This window comes from Vipera ursinii (assembly GCF_947247035.1).
Source record: "Vipera ursinii genome assembly, chromosome: Z".
Taxonomy (NCBI): Eukaryota; Metazoa; Chordata; class Lepidosauria; order Squamata; family Viperidae; genus Vipera; species Vipera ursinii.
The window spans coordinates 54,003,888-54,025,105 of NC_139517.1; the positions used below are offsets into that span (position 1 = coordinate 54,003,888).

Genomic DNA, 21,218 nt, shown 5'->3' on the forward strand with positions numbered 1-21,218 from the left:
GGGCTTACCACCTGGAGCTTGGCTGATCCAGAACTGATCGAATGAACTGAGGGGTGGAGTTTGCTTGGGGACACTTTAAAAATATCAATCTGTGAGGGGATTCTTCAGATCCTGTCTATTATACCTGTTGTGATTCAGGGTCAGCCTGTGGGTTCGGCAGTTGGGTCGGACGATTCAGAGGAGGAGGGGGGGTGTTGGAGAGCTTGCTGAGAATAATATTGAGGCTCCACAGAGCCCTCAGCCAGGCCCCTCCCATCTGGTCACAACGCAGACCCAGCTGTGTGAGCCTGACAGCGTGGATGAAGATGACCCACAGCTGGCCCTGTTCAAGGACGCCCGACGCAGGAGGCAGTCAATCAGGAGTAAACAGAGGAAGGCAATGGGGCACCTCAGAAGGAGGCAGAGAGAAGCCACGCCCTGAACTGTTTAAAAGGGGAATGTGTGGGAGGGCTGGTTTACTGAAGGCAACCGTTTGAATAGCTCCTGTTTCATGGTTCGTGTTTGCTCTCTTTGCTCTGTTTGCTGTTTTATGTTAATAAATTTGGCAGGCTTAGTTCCAGCCTCTTGCCTTCTTGTAAAGGGGTTGTCCCTGTCTTTTCTGCAGGGCCGGTAGCAGGCTGGTACAGAACAATACCTGTCATCTCCCTATTTCTTAGTAAAAGTTCCTACTTGGAAAACCTTGTCTCCAAGAGTCTTTCTTTCCTAAGATGTTGACTGAAGTGGGTTCTGACATTAGACAGGATCTGCATTAAGAGTCAACCTGGAAAGAACAACCTTACTGGGGGACTTTGCAAAAAATACAATGTCTAACAACAAGGCAGGAAAGGAGGGAAGCCCCATGGAAAGGGAACTTTCCCCCTGACCGAAATCCCACCAAATATTGGAAGCTGAAGCATCATATTCCTCTGGGGAAGAGGTGGAGGAGAAGCACGACTATAAACTGCAGTGGTCGATGGGCATTGGAAGGAAAAGCGAGTGGGAAAAGGCATTGAGGAAAGTGACCCTGAGGCAGGGCGGCCACCAACCCGAATGGAAGCAAGAGATGGAGAGCTCCCTGCACGTCAGCGAAAAGGACGGGAATTATGCACCACATGCAAACTGGATCCTAGAGAAAGCTATTGACCTGATCAAAAAAACCCTTGGGTGACTAAGGGAAGAGAAACCTGAGTCCCACAGCCACACCAGTGTCTGGAGCTGCATCTGGAGAGACAGTAGGGGGGATCCGGAACTTGTAGCACCGGGGGCATCCACTGAACCCAGAGCTACCACCTCAGCAGCACCCACCCCCTGCCAACCTGCAGACGGGGATCAGGATGGGGGGCAATACCACTGATCCATTCAAAGACTCCCACCTCTGGAAGCAAAATTCAAGGGGGAGCCGCCACGCTTTGGGTTTTTCTAACTCAAGTCCTCGGTTATATGGAAGAATACGGACAAGACATCGCCAGCGACAAAGCCCTGGACAGACCGGCTGCAGATTTGGTGATGAACCTGCATGACTCCCATGCCCCAAACTCAGTGACTTCAACCGGTTCATGTCATCCTTGAGGAGGTGATTTGAGGATCCTTTGGCTGATCGTAAGGCCCAGGAGAAAATCAAAATGGTGACGCAGGGCAGACGGCCAGTGGCTGAATATACACAAGAATTCTGGGCCATTGCCAACAAGGTGAACTGGCTGGAAGACATCCTCCTGGAAGACTGCCTAAACCACAACCTGTATGATGTTTGCCTGCCTCGAGGAGACCCCCACTACCTTGATGACTGGTACGACCTGGCAGAGGAGGCGGAGATAGGCCTACTGAAGAGGCAGTGCCGAGGGAAACCATGGGCCTGCCTGCCGCTCGAGCAAACATGCGAGCCAGCGAAACCACTGGCTATGGCTAAGAGATCAACAGGCTGTTTCAAATGTGGTAGAGAGGGCCACCGCACTGCAGAATGCCGCTCAAAAGCCCCTCAGCACAAATGAGACCCATCACCAGCCAGGAGTCTCCAGCCAAACCAAAAGAACCTGCCATGAGGGGGATAGAGGCTGTAGAGTCCCCAACCCCTGTCAAGGAATAGGAAGGGACTCCAGCTTACACCGCAGGGGCAGTGGACACCTCGGAGGACAGCTCTGTGGATCCATTCCACCATCCTTATGACAGTGACTATATTAGCTTTCTCCATGCCCAAAGCCATCAAAGTGGCTCCATGCCCGACCTTCGCTCCTTTCGCCGCGAGCTAAAAACATACTTTTTTGAACAAGCTGGCCTGGCCTGATGAGGGGATTGGGGGGGGGGTTTGCTATTGTTATTTTATTTGGTTTTAAAGATGTATTTTAGTATGTGGGCATTTATTTAATCTTGTTTTAACTTTTGTAATTTGTATTTTTATTCTTGCCCTGTTCACCGCCCTGAGTCCTTCGGGAGAAGGGTGGTATAGAAATAGTATTAAATAAATAAATAAATAAATAAATAAATAAATAAATAAATAAATAAATAAATGAAGTAAAAGCCCTAATAGACTCTGGCTGCACCTGCTGCCTCATTAGCCCGACACTAGTGGGGAATTTGGGCATTTCCATGAGGAGACTAAAGCAACCAATCTCCTTTGGCCAGTTAGATGGGTCCATAGCAGGGGTGACACCAGCTACCCTAGCCACCTTACCAGTTCACCTGTCCCTGGGGACCCATGAAGAAGACATAACATTTGTAGTGACTCCAGGCATGGAATGCCCAATGATTTTAGGGCTGGAATGGTTAAAGAAATGGAACCCCTGGGTAAATTGGAGGATAGCAGAACTCGACTTCCTGGAGGGGGAGCATACAAACTTAAAACCCCAAAGGATCCCCCAAACCTGAGGAATGGAGATAGCATCAGTGGGGAAAGGGAAGGGGTTACCAGAAATACCGGAAGAATACTGGGACCTTGCTGAAGTTTTCAGTGAGGAACAGGCGGATGAGCTCCCCCCTCACTGACCCACAGACTGTGCTATAGAATTCAAACCCGGGGCAAAACTCCTGAACCTCAGGCTGTACTCCATGAGCCCTAAAGAGACGGCGGAGATGGAAAGATTCATAAATAAAAATTTAGAAAGGGGATTTATTGAGCCTGCCAAACCCAAAGTGGCCGCTCCAGTCTTTTTCAGGGACAAGAAGACGGCACTATGCACTTATACATGGATTACAATGCCCTAAACACAATTAGTGAAAGTAATCTGTATCTGCTACCCCTAATGAAGGATATCCTATCCCACTAATCGAAAGGAATGATTTTTACCAAACTAGACCTAAGAGAAGCATACTACCGCATTAGGATCAAGGAAGGGGATGAATGGAAGACTGCATTCAATTGTCCAATGGGTTGCTACCAATTCAAAGTTCTGCCATTTGGACTGCAAGGGGCCCCTGCAGTTTTTATGCAATTAATTAATGAAGTGCTAAGAAAGCACCTATATAAGGGGGTCCTGGTTTACTTAGATAACATCCTTATATTCACTGAGACAAAATAGGAGCATATTAATCTAGTCAGAGCAGTTCTAAAAAAATTGTGGGCCGCCCACATATATGCAAAATTATGGAAATGTGAATTTCACCAGGAAAGAATAGATTACGCATATCCCCACAGGGCATCGAAATGGACCCCAAGAAAGTAAGGGCACCATTAGAATGGGCACTACCCCACACAAGGAAGCAATTGCAAAGTTTCCTGGGGTTTGCAAACTTCTGCCTCCAAATCATCCCTTCGTTTGCCCAAATAGCCCTGTCCGTCACAAACTTGTTGAAAATGGGGGAGGTCCCCCAGTGAAAGCCAGCCAGCCCCTGAAGTGGACATAGTAATGTTAAGTGGAATTTGAGAGGCTAAAGAGGCTTTTTTCTGCCAAACCCATACTGAGACACCTGGACCCTGATAAACCTTTCGTAATACGTGTATACGCGAAATGTGGCGGTGGGAGCTATATTATTACAGGAAAATGATGAGGGGGCATTGCAACCGTGTGCATATATGTCCAGGAAACTCACAGAGACAGAACAACATTGGGCCGTGTGGGAAAAGGAGGCTTATTTATTTATTTATTTATTTATTTATTTATTTATTTATTTGATTTGATTTGTATACCGCCCTTCTCCCCAAGGACTCAGGGCGGTGAACAGTGACATAAATATAAAAATGCACAAATACAGAAATTGAAAACAAATTAAACCCTAATGCCCAAATGCAGAAGATAAGTTACATTAAAACAATAATTAAAACAAAACCCGTCAGACCAGACCGGATTGCTCAAACAGATAGGTTTTTAGGTCGCGTCGGAAGGAGCGAAGGTCGGGAGCCATCCGGAGCTCAACCGGTAAACGGTTCCATAGGTCAGGCGCGCCCACAGAGAACGCCCTCCCCCTGGGAGCCACCAGACGGCATTCTCCGAACGGTGGCACCCTTAGGAGGCCCTCTCTGTGGGAGCGCACTGGGCAGAGGGAAGTTGACACCGGCAGCAGGTGATTCCTAAGGTACTCCGGACCCATGCCATGTAGGGCTTTGAAAACCATTACCAGCACCTTGAATCTCACCCGGAGGACAACTGGGAGCCAATGCAGCTCACGGAGTAGAGGTGTAACATGGGAGTATTGGGAGACTCCCAACACAACTCTCGCGGCTGCATTCTGTACCAGTTGGAGCCTCCGAGTGGTCCTCAAGGGCAGCCCCATGTAGAGAGCATTGCAGTAGTCTAAACGAGAGGTCACGAGCGCATGAGTGACCGTACACAGGGCATCCCAGTCTAGATAGTGCCGCAATTGGTGCACCAGGCGAACCTGGGCAAAGGCTCCCCTAGTCACAGCTATTATGTGGTCTTCCAAAGAAAGCCGTGAATCTAGGAGGACTCCCAAGTTGCGAGCCCTATCTACGGGGGGTAATAACTCACCCCCCATAGAAAGAGATGGAATGTTCTGAATATCCCGAGATGCCGGTACGCACAGCCACTCAGTCTTGTCAGGGTTGAGTTGAAGCCTGTTCCTCCCCATCCAGACCCGAACTGCTTCCAGGCAACGGGACATCACATTGAGGGCATCACTGAGGTGGTTTGGGGTCGAAATAAAAAGTTCATTCGTGGTTTTGGAGTTGGGTATCATCAGTATGCTGATGATACCCAACTCCAAAACCACGAATGATCTCACCCAGCGGTTTCATGTAGATGTTGAACAGGAGAGGCGAGAGGACCGACCCCTGAGGAACTCCACAAGTGAGAGGCCTCGAGCTCGACCTCTGCCCCCTGCCAATACAGACTGCGAACGTCCCATGAGATAGGAGGAGAACCACTGAAGAACCGTGCCTCCCACTCCCAATCCCCTGAGACGCTGCAGCAAGATACCATGGTCGATGGTATCAAAAGCCGCTGAGAGATCTAGTAGGACTAGGACAGAGGAACAACCTCTGTCCCGAGCTCTCCAGAGATAATTTATCAGGGTGACCAATGCCGTCTCCGTGCTGTGTCCGGGCCTGAAACCCGATTGGTACGGGTCCAGATAGTCAGTTTCCTCCAGAACCGAAGGGAGCTGACACGCTGTGGTGGTCATTGCTTACATGGCGTCATTTCCTTGAAGGAAATAAAATTCCCTTCCAGGTCTGGTCAGACCACAAAAATTTGGAAGCACTAAAAAACCCAGGAAACTCATTCATAAGGAAGCCCGCTGATCTCAACATTTTCACCAATTATGTTTCACACTCAAACTCTTACCGGGGGAAAGAATTTCCTGGCGGATGCATTATCTCTCATGCCCCAATATAAAAGCACATGAGCCACTGACTCTAAACCACTTATGCCTGAACAACAACTGGCAGCACCAGTAATCACCAGGGCCGAAGCTAAAATAAAGCCACAGGTGGATAGGTAAACTGGAATTGAATTCCAAAAGTGTTTGGAAACTGATGAATGGTTCCAGAAAAATAGACATGTGTGCATAATCAAAGACGGACTACCCTGGGTTGGCGAGAAGTTATACATACCTGCCACATAGAGGATCAATTTCATGCAATTGTGCCATGATACAAAATCAGCAGGACATTTTGGATTTGTAAAAACTTTACATTTAACTAAAAGACAATTTTGGTGGCCATCCATGAAAAGGACATAGAAAGCTACATGGCCAGCTGCCAAACGTGCACTAAGAGGCTGCAGGGGAAGTCGCCTAGACTGTTACAAGCAGTGGCGAACCCCTCAGCCCCCTGGAAAGAAATAGCCATGGATTTTATAGTGGAATTACCAGAAAGCAACGGGAACACTGTCATCTGGGGGGTGTCACAAATTTGTTTTCCAAAGAGGTGCACTTTATCCCTTGCCAAAAGATTTCCACTGCAAAAACCTTAGCAAAACTATTCGTGCAGCACATTTACAGACTGCATGGAGCAGCCCAACACATCAAACCCGACATGGGAATGCAATTTACATCAAAGTTTTGGAAGGAATTTTTATCTCTCTTAGGAACTACTCAGGGACTGACATCTAGTCACCATTCTCAGGGGAACGATCAATTGGAATGCGGGAACTTAGTACTGAAGCAATATTTAAGATGCTTTATTAATTTCCAGCAAACAAATTGGACGGACCTACTCCCTTTTGCAGAAGTTGCTTACAATAATGCAGTCCACTCCAGCACAGGCTACACTCCTTTTCAAAGAGCCACCAGTCAAAGTTTCAACCCTATGTCAGAACTATTCCCAAACGAACCGGAAATCCCATCACTGAAAGAATGGATGGCACAATTGCAAAACACCCTGCCAATTGTTAGGAAAGCTTTAGATGAAGCTAGACAAGCATACTGTTACATACTGATATTTACAAGGTTAACCCCTACTCCAGGAAGCCTCCAGACCCAAGGCTAAACCAGGGAATCCCTAACACGGCAGCCGTTGACAGTTGACAGCTGTCAAAAGGCTGCCGGAAGAAATCGCACACGTGCACGAGCCAGCGGCAGGCGTTGACAGTGACAGCTGTCAAAAGGCTGCCTAAAGCATTTGCGCACGTGCCAGAGCCGGCCCAGCTGACAGCCGCCGAGCTGTCAAAACGCCGGCTTCCAAACATGCCTTCCCTCATCCAGCGGGCCAGTCAGCTGGCAGATTCCCCAACCAAGCCGCGCAATCGCCCGGGAGCTGTCAAAGCTGCCGGTAGGTCATTGGTCGCCACCCTCGAGGCGGGAGAATACGGTTCCCTGATTGGTTGTTAAAGTTGACAGTTCTCTATAAAAGCGAGGGTTTCTCTGCTTGACAGCTGTCCGGAGCTGAAGCAAAATAAACGCTTGAAACCCAGCCTGCCATCTCCCTCTGATCATTCTCCGAACAATTCACCTGGTGACGAAGGTGGGATACCGGTACAACAAAGCTAGTCACTGAACTAAGTCATGGCAAGAAGGAGTTCCAATCCCTCCAGCCGCTCAAGTCACTGCTGAAGTCGCTGGCTGAGGGCAAGGGAACCCTTCTATATGCTCGAATGGTACTGCGGACCCAGACTATGGCCAACCTTGGACACATCAGAGAGTTCGACGTCCGACACCCCGAGGGATGGGAGTCGCACTGGGGCAGGTCGAGGGGTACCTCGTCTTGAACAAAATTACAGAAGACCACTACAAGGCCGCGGCACTACTCTGCCTCAGCGGACCAGCCGTCTATGACATCGCTGTAGGACTCTGCAGCCCAGACCCGGTCGCCACAATACCATATGCTGAGCTGACTGAACTCCTCAGCAAGCATTTTATGCCCAGACGGTCGGAATTGTACTGGCAGCTCCACTTTGCTCGTCGTCAGCAACCGGGCAAGTCACCTACCGCATTCATCACGGGGGTTCGTCATGCTGCCCGCAGATGCCAATTTCCCGACCTGGAGGACCGCGTCAGAGACCAGATCATCGCTGGACTCCAAAATGAGCGGCTTCAATGGGAGCTGGTGGCTAAGTCCATGATGGATCTCGCGGAGCTCACTCTGGAGATCATGGCGTATGAAGATAGCCATTGTGAAGACTCCTCTGCGTTAGGAGGCAGCCCCAGCGGTTCAGTCCATCAGGCCAGGGAGCCAGACACCGAGACCCCAGAGGTCGATTCCGGTGTGGACACAATCATTTCCAGATTCAATAGAATGGCTGCCGGCCACGAGGTGAACCCCAGACCGACCAAGCCAGGGGGTGCCAGCCAAAAAAACATCCCTGCAGGCACAAGAGCCAGGTGCGCCACTGCGGCGGGGCCCACACCAGAGCCACTTGCTGATTCAGGAACGCCAAGTGCCATGGATGCGGGAAGACCGGGCATATCCGCTCCGTGTGTCGCAGCCAAAACCGGGAGACCCTCCGTGAACTTGAAGAAATTCCGTCAGGTAGGACTAAGTTTTCCCGCCCACCCCAAAAAACCGTATTATCCATTCTCTCCAGCCAAAAGCCCCTTGCCATCCATCACCTACAAGCCAAAAATAAGATCTGTGTTAAGATCCAGGGGGTCCCATGCGAGATGGAAGTGGACTCAGGGTCCTCCGTCTCTATCATATCCTGGGACACCCTCCAGAAAATCAGCTTAAAGTGTAAACGTCGCATTCCCCTACAGCCCTCCCAAATCTTACTTGCTGATTTTCAGGGCGCTCCCATAAGCTTAAAGGGACAGGCCAAGTTGAGAGTAGGATTTAAAAAGTTTCAAGGGCACCTCTTAGCTCCGATCACCGAAGGACCTAGGGCCAGCCTCATCGGCCTGGACTGGTTCGAGGCTCTGGGCATCCGCCTAGAAGGAACTAACTGCATCCAGTCGCAAACCCTGGAAAATGTCTGCAAAATGTTCGCTGATGTTTTCGATGGGACATTAGGCAAGTACACAGGCCCCCCTATAGATCTCAAGCTCAAACCTGAGGTCGGTCCTATCAGAATCAAAGCCAGAAGGGTCCCCTTTGCCCTAAAACAAAAGATTGAAAGTGAACTGGACCTCCTAGTCACCCTAGGGGTCCTGGAGCCCACTGACGGTGGAACCTGGGAAACCCCAATAGTAACACCTGTCAAGCCTAATGGGGACGTGAGGATTGCGCGGATTATAAAGCGACCCTCAACCGTGCATTGAACCCCCACGTTTACCCGGTTCCCGCAGTTAAGGACGTCCTGTCAGAAATTGGCTCTGGCTCTATTTTCGCAAAACTCGATCTGGCGCATGCGTTCCTCCAGATCCCTGTCAATAGGGAAACAGCTGATGCCCAAACCATTGTTGCACACCGAGGGGCTTTCAAGGTGACCCGCCTCCAATTCAGAATTTCAGTGGCTCCTGGCATTTTCCAGGAAGTCATGGAGAGAACCCTGAAAGGAATCCCAGGAGTTTGCCCTTACTTCGATGATGTCCTCATCGCAGGGGAATCTGAGAGCACTTTAGCGGCCAGACTGCATGAAGTGCTAACCAGATTCCGTAAAGCAGCATTAAAGCTCAAATGCGAAAAATGCTCCATAGGAGTTCCACGGAATTCCTGGGCTACAGAATAGATTCTCGGGGAATCCACTCCACAAATTCCAAAATCCTAGCCATCAAGGCCGCCCCGACCCCCAAAAACAAGAGAGAGGTCCAAGCATTCTTGGGGCTCTTGAATTTCTATCATGCCTTCCTACCCAGGAAGGCAACCATAGCAGAACCTCTCCATAGGTTACTTGACAAAGGGGCATCCTGGCAGTGGACAGCAGTCCACGACGATAGTTTAAAAAAACTTAAACAGATGCTGTCAAGCAACGCAACCATTTCCCATTACAAAGAAGATAAACCCCTCTGCATAGCATACGACGCGTCCTCATATGGGATCGGAGCAGTTTTGAGCCACCTACTAAGTGACGGGACACAGGCGCCGGTTGCTTATTATTCTAGGACTCTCTCCAAAGCTGAAAGGAACTATGCCCAGATCGACAAAGAGGCACTGGCAATCGTGGTGGGCATTAAAAAATTCCACGATTACCTTTATGGCCGGCCATTCACTATATTCACGGACCATAAGCCATTGCTAGGGCTATTCACCTGGGACCGTCAAACTCCCCAAATTCTGTCCCCAAGAATTCTGCGGTGGACAACGTTCCTCTCAGCTTATTCCTACCAATTAAATTACAAACCAGGGCGGCAAATGTGCCACGCAGACGGCCTCAGCAGGCTGCCCCTACCCCTCGTAGACCCAGCCCCAGCCCCGGCTAGTCACATCTTAGCCATCCAGGAACTCCTGGAATGCCCACTAACAGCAAAAGACATCGCTGCCGCAACCGGCAGAGACAAAACACTCAGCAGGGTACTGGCGTGGTTATCTTCTGGTTGGCAATCCATCTGCCCCGGCACTGATTTCCAACCATATTTCACAAGACGGAATGAGCTGACCTCTCACCTAGGCTGTATAATCTGGGGCTGCAGAGTGATAGTGCCGCTGAAACACAGACTCAAAGTCCTGCACACGTTACACGACGGGCACCCTGGCATCGTAAAGATGAAAGCCTTGGCCCGTAGTTATGTTTGATGGCCGGCAATCGATAAGGACATTGAAACATGTAGCTGGCTGCTATTTATGCCAGCAGTCCCGACCAGTACAACCCCAGGCCCCCATTCACAAGTGGGAAACCACCCAGAATCCTTGGTCCCGGGTCCACATTGACTTTGCTGGCCCCTTCCAGGGACAGGTTTTTCTCATCGTAGTGGACAGTTATTCCAAGTGGTTGGAGGTTCTCCCGGTTTCCAGCACAACTGCTGCCACCATTCAGGCTCTCAGGGGAATCTTCGCAACACACGTCCTCCCCGATGTCTTAATCTGCGACAACGGCCCTCAATTTACCTCTCGTGAATTTCAGATCTTTGCGAAGAACAACTGTATTAGGCACGCCACGTCGGCCCCCTTCCATCCTTCATCTAATGGTCTGGCAGAGGTCATGGTGAGGGCCACCAAAGATGCCGGAAGATCATCGCTGGAGATTGGCACTGCCGCCTAGCACAGTTCCTCCTGGCTCACCACGCTACGCCCTGCTCCACCACTGGGAAATCCCCCGCGGAACTGCGTTGGGGCCACCGGCTATTGACAAGGCTAGACAGACTTCACCCAGACAGACCGGCGGCCGAGGAGGGAAATAACCCCCCACCCAGGACATTCGCCCAAGGACAAAACATCTGGACCAGGGACTTTGGGGGAAAGGATAAATGGATCCAGGGAGTCATCCTGGATCAAACTGGCCCTTTATCTTATATGGTGGACATCGGAAGGGGACTTGTCCTCCTCAGACATACAGACCAACTCTGACCCAGGTCACTTCCAAACCTCCCCCTGCGCCCACCCCCTGAGGATCCCAAACCGTCTAGTGGTGACACCCCGGTGTACCGCAACCATCCCAGGACTTACAATCCCCACCTTCGCCACCTCCAGAAGGAACACCGGCAGAAGAGGAGGGGCCCCTCCTCCGCCACTCCAGCAGAACCAGACGGCCCCCCGCCTACCTTGTGGACTTTGAACGGGCAGGAAGCACGCAGCCGTTCAATGACTCTGTTAAAAATGTTTATTCTGACAGTTCAGTTAAAAATATTGTTAAGGGTCTCAAATCGGGGGGGAAGGGGTGTTACATACTGACATTTACAAGGTTAACCCCTACTTTAGGAAGCCTCCAGACCCGAGGCTAAACCAGGGAATCCCTAACACAGCAGCCGTTGACAGTTGACAGCTGTCAAAAGGCTGCCGGAAGAAATCGCACACGTGCACGAGCCAGCAGCAGCCGTTGACAGTGACAGCTGTCAAAAGGCTGCCTAAAGCATTTGCGCATGCACCAGAGCCGGCCCAGCTGACAGCCGCCGAGCTGTCAAAACGCCGGCTTCCAAACACGCCTTCCCTCAGCCAGCGGGCCAGTCAGCTTGACCAAGCCACGCAAGCGCAATCACCCAGGAGCTGTCAAAGCTGCCGGTAGGTCATTGGTCGCCACCCTCGAGGCGGGAGAATACGGTTCCCTAATTGGTTGTTAAAGTTGACAGTTCACTATAAAAGCGAGGGTTTCTCCGCTTGACAGCTTTCCGGAGCTGAAGCAAAATAAATGCTTGAAACCGAGCCTGCTGTCTCCCTCTGATCATTCTCCAAACAATTCACGTACAAAGCACAGGCAGACAAAAAGAGAGTCAATCCCACACCATTCAGGGTAGGAGAGATGGTATATTTATCCACAAAATACCTAAAATCCCTACAGTCCTGTAAAAAACTCTAAATATATTGGACCTTTTCCAATTAAAAGAATCATAAACCCAGTAACAGTAGAATTAGAACTAACCAAAAATCTTAGGCAAATACACCCAATCTTTCACTGCAGTTTACTAAAAAGGGAACAACACTCACCCTTATGACCCCCCCCCCCCAGCTCCTATCATGGTTGAAGGAGAACAACACTTTGAGAAATCCTAGATTCTAGAAAGCACCACGGAGCAATTCAATATTTAGTAGCTTGGAAACACCTTCGCTCCTCAGAAAATGAGTGGATCAATAAAGTCACATTAGAGCACCCAAGTTGCTGAAGAGGTTTTATACAGAATATCCCAGCAAACCGGGCTAACATCTATATTTTTGTTTCCTCTACACGTTTTAAAGGGGGCCAGGATGTCAGAATCCATTTATATTTCATTTCTAACTGTCTCTTTTGTGCAAAACCCAAATCTCACCCTTCCCTGGATTCTGCCATTCCGAAGAAGAAGAGGGAACAAGCATGGGATTTTATTACTTTCACTTCCTTCCTTAATTGTAACTTTTGTGTATTCCCCTGCCTGCTATCCATCACAATATAACCAATTACCAGGCATTCCCCTCTTATCTTGCAGACAGCTAATAAAGGGGGTAGAAACTGAGGAAGGAATGCTTCCAAAATCTGGATTGTTTCTCCAGATGCAATGTGAGGGGGTGGAAATGATCCTGCTATGGACTTTCTTCTTTCCCATGAGGGGCTTACCACCTGGAACTTTGCTGATCCAGAACTGACTGAATGAACTGAGTGGTGGGGTTTGCTTAAAAATATCGATCTGTGAGGGGATTCTTCAGATCCTGTCCATTATGCCTGCTATCTCCTATTTCTTAGTAAAAGTTCCTACTTGGAAAACCTTGTCTTCAAGAGTCTTTCTTTCCTAAGATGTGGGCTGAAGTGGGTTCTTGACACTCATAATGTTTTATGAGAATCTCTATTTTACAGAAAGTAATGCTATAAGATATGTATACTGTACTGTTATACTAGGGATACTGGAAAAACACAATTTTGTAAAATGTTAAAATATTTGTGCGGGTTTTTTTGTAGATAACCAACCAAAAGCCAATCACAGTACTTGAAATACTTCAAAAGATCCGTCTTCATGTTTCTGTACCGCAGTGTGATGTGTTTGGATACTTCAGCATAGAATCTGAACTTATAATTCTTATCATTCCTGTTGATCAGAATCCTAAGCCTCTTCAGGTAATATTTTAATTTATTTTGCATTTAATTTTACTAAAAAAAAATCAGAGCACAGCTTAAATTCTCCAAGTCTTCAAAATTATTACTGAGACCCAGTAATATTAAATTTGATTTTCTCTAGATTGTGAAATAAGCAAACCTTTGTACTAAAAATATGGCAAAAAGATATTTCTGGTTTATCTTATTATTTTAATACTTTCACATTTTCCAATATAACAAATAAGAGATTCTAAAGCCAAATTAAAATGAAAGAAACAGAACATACTTAACAAGTAACATGACATAAATGTAAAAAAAGAGAAAAACATATTAGTAATCACACATTTGAATAAAAGATTGAATAAAACATGCAACTTGAAATATCTTAAGGGGTTCCTATAATGAATCAAAAGTTATTTCAGAAATCTCCAAGAAACACTATCAAAAGCTTCATTAGTAACAAGACCCGAGGTCTTACAAAATATGAATCTTTTTAGAATTTCTCCACAATGGTTTGTGGGATGATTTAATCAGATTTCTTTTGAATTAAATTACTTCTTTAATAAGCATGTAAAGTTCTAATAAATATGCCAAAGAGAAGGAGAATTTCAAAAGGAGAAAAATGTATTTGTTTCTTCTTTGGAAAAAAACTGATTCAAAATAAAAACAAAAATATGATTAAAAATATAAAGTGCTATGGAAAGAATTTTGGAGTGATGATCTCTTTGATGAAACCAGTATAAGATAAGGAATACTGAAGAATATAATCTATGCATCATTTTATAAATAAGAAGATACATTCAAGAAGCAATGTGTAAAACAAGCAACATTGGCTCTGTTCGCCCATGCTTAACTTAACTGGGAGTTAGCATGTTGCACAAATAATCTTAATATTTGGAACCTAATCCGATCAGTTGAGGTTCTTCCTACCAAAACTGAGATAAAATCATAGAATGGCCTGTATAAATGCAAATAGGTCAAATGGTCTGTGGACATTCTTTTTCATTTCTCCTTGTGACTACATAGGAAGGTGGATAATGGGCCTGAAAATAATGAGATAATTCTCCCATTGTGTCTATCCTAATTAGATCATTGTAGATTTTAACTTTTTTGGTTTTTTGCATTCCAGTGGGAGAGAGAGGAAGGAAACGAAATTTTGCTGTAGCGGGGAAGTTTTTAAAAAATGGCTATTCTGTAATTGGCAGGGACAACTCAGAGTGCACAGAGGATGAATTATTTGCTTGAGTAGCTGATCTGGTCAACAAGGCTTGCAAATGGAGCCACTAAAAGGCAGAGGAAAGGGAAAACTTTTGTACTGAATGTATAAAATAAAGTTAACTTATTTCCTGTTACATGAAAGAAGCACTTTGAAAGACTAGAAGATAAAGCCAAAAGTTGCATATTTCCATAATGGCCTCCTTTTTACTATTGACTAAATTCAGTATTATGTTTTCCTAGATTGAAGCATGCAATAAAGAAGCAGAAAAGATAGAATCACTGATCAACTCTGACAGTCCTGCTTTAGCATCCCATGTACCTCTCTCAGCACTTATCGCAGCCCAGGTGAAGGTTTCGTTCAAGATGTCTTCTTCCCGTAGTCAAGTTATATTAGCAGACTATTTGGTCTTTTGGCACCTTATGCTATTTTTTTTAGCTATCAAGTGTAATACATAGTAAAAAAATATTCAAGTAGACTTTAGTATTTATTTTGCGAAAGACATTCTAATCTGGTGAAGTAACAATGTCATAATCTGTGGACCAACTTGTAGGCCCACAAGGATTGCTTCACACAGTTGCAACTGTGCCATTTTAATTACAAAATTGGATTATTATTTGGCATTAACTTAATCTTTAATATTTTGTAACATAGCAAATAAGCAGTGCTGTACAATATAATGAAGTCCTGACTATAAAAATGTTTTTCAGTGATGAAGGAAGCATAAAACAAAATCACTGTGGAGCTTCTGTATACAAGCTCATTTTTTTTAGCCTTGTTTGGTCAGGCTTGTTTGGAAATATCTACTGTAAGGTTTTGAATGTTCTGGCAAGGGAAGTTCAAATGGCTTCAGGCCTCAATAAATGGAAAATAATTTTTAGTCAGATGGCTTGCTGTTATTGTGAGTCTTATAATTTCCTATGGATGTGTTCAATTATTTCTTAAAATTATAGTTTTAGTGTTTTAACCATGTTTGATCATTAGATGCCCTAAGCACTATTTTTAGTGCAAACCAAGATATAAATTAAATCAATAAATTATTAAATACTATTGGATATTTTAAACTGACAATATCAACAGGACAAATTAAATGAATGTATATTTACACTTGTTAACAGGTATAACTCTAACATATATTTTTCAGTTGTCTTCTGTCACAAGTCTTAAACTGCACCTCAGCACCCAAATGTCAGGCAATCTTTTTGGAAACATTTTTTATTAAGCCTATGCTCAGTTGCATTTTTACCAGTCCCCCTCTGCCTTATATAATAATTTTAAATCTAGCTTATCCAAAGAAAGTTACTAAGTAGAATTAGAATTGTGAGGGAAAAATTAAAAACATAAATGCCATATTTCCTCATATTATGAAAATGTATGTTTCCTCTGTGCCATGCAAGGATACCATAGTGTATATGTCCATGCCAATTTCTATTTTTCATCCATGCAAATAGGTCAAATGGTCCATATATAATAAAGATTAATCCAGGGCATAGTTTGTGTATGTGAACCATCCACTCTGCATGTACCAAGAGCTTATTGTAGAGGAAAGTTTGCGTTAAAATGATTGTTTTCATTTTCTTTGAAGATGACATTGATGTTTGCATACATTTATATTTTGTGTATAATTTTCACAGTTGAAACATATTTTATAAGATTAAAAATTATTTTTATATTATTTTGGAGGTGGGGTGCTGGATATCACATGCCCCCTCAGTGCAATGGAAATAGCACTGCCCTGGTTTAGAGGTATATTATTCAGAATATCCATTTTAAAAATTAGTTTTTGATGAAAAATATTGCTGCTGCTACTATATAAATGTACCAAAAATTAATACATTTTCATGTAGAATCCTAGAATCATATTACTGGAAATAAATACATAATAAAGAATATAGCCATGTGCCTTGTTCTGCAAAGAATGTGAAGTAAAATTATTTGTGCACAGAAAGATTTGCTGTATACTATTGCCCCATTATTGGTCATGTTTTAAATTAGTTTTCATTCGTGTTTAAAATATATAAAAGATGCAGCTTAAATAACAAATATCATTTACACCAATTTTCTTTGAAAAGCAATATGATAAAGAACATTAAAATATTTGTGAATATCACTCTAAATCAGGGGTGTCAAAATGCCAGACTGCGGGCTGGACGCGTCACGCAGAAGCCGCTTGCACCCCATTGCCGCCAATGGCAAAACCGTCCCGATATGTTGCGTGATATCACGTGACATCGCGAGTTTGACATGTCTGCTCTAAATAATGCAGTATTTGCATATTATTCTAGATACTTAGGTAAAGATTTTATATTATTACACTCCAAGAGGACTGTTTTTGTACAAATCATAAACAGAAGCTATTCAGGGTGATAGAGATTTACTACATAATAAACTGGATTATGCTTCTATACTTTTTGTGCACCTGATCTTTTCTAGTATTTTTTTATCAGTATTATTAAACATCATTTTGAAGTATGTATCAATATCACTGTCTGTACCAAATTGTTAAATATTAAAAAATGAAACTATCTTAGCATTTCTGTTAGCAATAATTTGTGGCAATTATTTTGTTTGATTCTTACAAATAAGAAATCTTTGCAATGTAATATCAAAGCTTTTATTTTAATAAAATATTTTTATATTTTATTCCTCGTTTACAAATGTATAATTTCATAAAAATTGTACACTTCTATGTTGATTATTTTCTTGTTATACTGAATAATAATCATAAGCATCTTTTCCAGGGTTCACACTTTCCCTCACATAACTGCAACATAACTGTTTTGTTGCAGTTTTGTTTCTGAAATGTCTGAATTTGGGGCAGCTGCAGTGAAGAAATCTCACTACATGAGGTCCCATCAGGATTGAAAATGCTATATATATGAAACAAACTGTATTTATAAGAACAGTATAACTCAGTAAGTCAGAAAAATAAATGGGATAATTGAAAATAAGAAATGTTTAAAACAGAAAATATTCTAACAGCAACCTTTTACTTAAAAAGCATTTAAAAGATTCTCAGTGAATCAAAGATACGCAAGATTGTCAGGTTACAGAACCAGAAATGTTTTCTTAAATTCTTAGATCTGTGGTCCACTATCTGATCTTGTACCCTGACAAACATATCTTTGACCCCATCTGGGCTTGCTGATACAGTTGGATGAGTCCATGCACTTACACTTTTCAGTATTATATGCTTCAAAGCATATTACTTCTACTTAATATTTAGAATGAATAAATTTGATATTTTTCAGTTTCTCATCAGATTCAATTCACAATACAGCATAAGACATTACAAATTATAATCTCATTTGTATTCCATTTCTTTTTTGCATAGGGCTTAAAGAAAATTTTACTTCAGATTTTGATTTCTGGGGAAATTCTTCTCAAAAAAGATCTAAAGTTCCCTAACAATTTTATATCTAATCTAGGAAATTTGCCAATATTTTAAATATATGTTCAAAGTTTTAATTTAATTTTTTTAAGTATAGTTGTAACACTTTTTAAGTAACATAATACATTTCAAAGTACTTTTTAAAATAAAATCCTGCCAATGATTGATATCACAGTAGCTAGGATTGCTTATGCTTCATTATGTCAATTAAACTCTGCTGGGTGTCATCTGTGGATGCTTCTGTTATTTCATCATTGCTTAGTAATTCCATAGATTCTTCTTCTAAAAAGCTAATCTTATTTCTTTGTTGTTTGATTGAACTTAATTTATTTCTTTGTTCTTGAATTTCTGTATCACTTGCAATGTTTGCAAATGCTTGCAATCTCCTCTTAAGCTGAGATTCTGCTTCTTTGATGTATTGAGCTGCTATTGTTTTTTTGCAGCAATTGATTATGATCCTGTAAGAATTATATAGAAAAAAGTTAGAATTATAAGTGAAAATTCATATATATTTATATAAAGCCAGGTCATATAATTTGATTTGGGATTAGAAAGATAAAAACAATGTACTGAAATATAGGAGCCTGATAGCATTTAATATTTGGAGAATTGTAGTTTGGCATGGATTGTGTGACCCTGTACTTACTGTCTGTCTGTCTGTTTATATATATATATATATATATATATATATATATATATATATATATGTATGTATGTATGTATGTATGTATGTATGTATGTATGTGGATCTTTGGTTATTTGGGTTTTTCCCCACGTAGAATTGAAGGTGTAAAAGCAACGTTTCGACGAAATCCCATCCGTCATCATCAGGCTGGTGGCTTCAGCTTCCTTCTTCTGGGAGAAGCATGTGGTAGTGACTGTTTTGTGGTTGTGCGTCGTTATCATTGTAGGTTCGGATTTGCTTTTTGGATGGTTGTGTGGTGGTGATGTCATGTGATGTTATCATGAGTTTGGGTCTGGTATCATTCTTGGTGGTTGGGACTCGTCTGTCAATCAAGGCAGGTTTCCAAATGGCTGGTAGGCGAGAGGTATCATCTCGATTGTTCATGCTGTGGGGGCGTTTTTCTATCTCAATGGCTTCTCTGATTATTCTGTTGTTAAAATGTTCAATTTTGGCGATAGTTCTGGTTTTTTTAAAATCAATTTCATGTCCCGTGGCTTCAAAGTGTTGGAACAGGGATGAAGTTTGTTCTCCCTTTCTGAGTGAGTTTCTGTGCTCTTCAATGCATGCACTTATTCTTCTGTTGGTCTGTCCGATGTATGTCGTGGGGCAGGTGGTGCATGGGATTTCGTATACTCCTTGGTTTTCTAACCCAATTATGTCTTTGGGGTTTCTTAGGATGGTGGATATTTTTCTGTCTGTGTAGAATGCTGTTTTGATGTTGTGTTTTTGGAGGATCTTGCTGATTCTGTCTGTGGTCCCTTTTAAGTATGGGAGGAGGGCTTTGCCCCAAAACACATCCTAGATCTGACCAACCACTGCCTATCAAACACATACTTCATCTACAATGGACAAAGATACAAACAAATGGAAGGAGCACCCATGGGATAACCCCTTTCACCTGTCATCGCAAACCTCTACATGGAACACTTTGAAACCCTCGCTCTAGAAAAATCCAACCACAAACCCAAACTCTGGCTCAGATACGTAGATGACACCTTCGTAATCTGGCCACACGGCAAAGAAAAACTGGATGACTTCCTCACACACCTCAATAGCCTACACCCCAAAATACAATTCACCATGGAAACAGAAGCTAACAACCAACTTCCCTTCCTTGATGTCTTAGTCTACAAGAAATCCAACGGCTCCCTAGGACACACTACCATAAAAAAACACACACAAACTGCTATCTGAACGCACTCTCACACCACCACCCAGCACAGATCAACTCCGTAGCCAAGACACTCATCTCCAGAACAAAACACCTAGCTGACGAACAACACCTAAAAACCGAACTACACACTCTCACTAATGTACTAACAGCCAATGGATTCCAAAGAAACATGATTACCAACTTAATCCGAAGAGAGACACCCACAAAAACCCAAGACAGAGAACAAGAAAATGGCAAAGCCCTCCTCCCATACTTAAAAGGGACCACAGACAGAATCAGCAAGATCCTCCAAAAACACAACATCAAAACAGCATTCTACACAGACAGAAAAATATCCACCATCCTAAGAAACCCCAAAGACATAATTGGGTTAGAAAACCAAGGAGTATACGAAATCCCATGCACCACCTGCCCCACCACATACATCGGACAGACCAACAGAAGAATAAGTGCACGCATTGAAGAGCACAGAAACTCACTCAGAAAGGGAGAACAAACTTCATCCCTGTTCCAACACTTTGAAGCCACGGGACATGAAATTGATTTTAAAAAAACCAGATCTATCGCCAAAATTGAACATTTTAACAATAGAATAATCAGAGAAGCCATTGAGATAGAAAAACGCCCCCACAGCATGAACAATCGAGATGATACCTCTCACCTACCAGCCATTTGGAAACCCGCCTTGATTGACAGACGAGTCCCAACCACCAAGAATGATACCAGACCCAAACTCATGATAACATCACAGGACACCACCACCACACAACCATTCAAAAAGCAAATCCGAACCCACAATGATAACGACGCACAACCACAAAACAGAAACCTAACTACAGCTGCAACATCAGCCACTTTAAACCCCTCCAAACCACACAATAAGCAAACTGACACCCACTATAAAAACATGGCACCACCACAAACACGAAGCCGAACAAAAGCAGCACAACTCACCAGCTCAGGTCTGAGGCTGGCAGCTGAGATCAGCCTATCCACTCAAAACACACCCCCAACCAATCAGAACACACACCCCCATTCAAAACACACTCCCACCCAATCAGAACACACCTAATCCCCCACCCAATCAGAGCACACCTCCACCCACAGAACACACCCCCTCTGGCAGTTTAAAAAAGAGGAACAAACAGTCACTACCACATGCTTCTCCCAGAAGAAGGAAGCTGAAGCCACCAGCCTGATGATGACGGATGGGATTTCGTCGAAACGTTGCTTTTACACCTTCAATTCCAAATAATAACCAAAGATCCACATACAAACCCGCGAAAACCTCAGAAAACATATATATATATATATATATATATATATATATATATCTTTGGTTATTCAGGTTTTTT

General features: G+C 43.9%; 1 protein-coding gene across 1 annotated transcript in view; it reads left to right on the forward strand.

Annotated features, from left to right (window-relative positions):
• Positions 1–15,456, forward strand: part of RECK (reversion inducing cysteine rich protein with kazal motifs) — a 278,973-nt gene extending 263,517 nt beyond the window's left edge. The window contains exons 20-21 of the mRNA XM_083377076.1: positions 13,263–13,418; positions 14,856–15,456. Of these exons, the coding sequence (XP_083233202.1) occupies positions 13,263–13,418; positions 14,856–15,071 (372 nt within the window). The 3' untranslated portion in view covers positions 15,072–15,456. The remainder of the gene's footprint in view (positions 1–13,262; positions 13,419–14,855) is intronic.
• Positions 15,457–21,218: the final 5,762 nt, after the last annotated feature.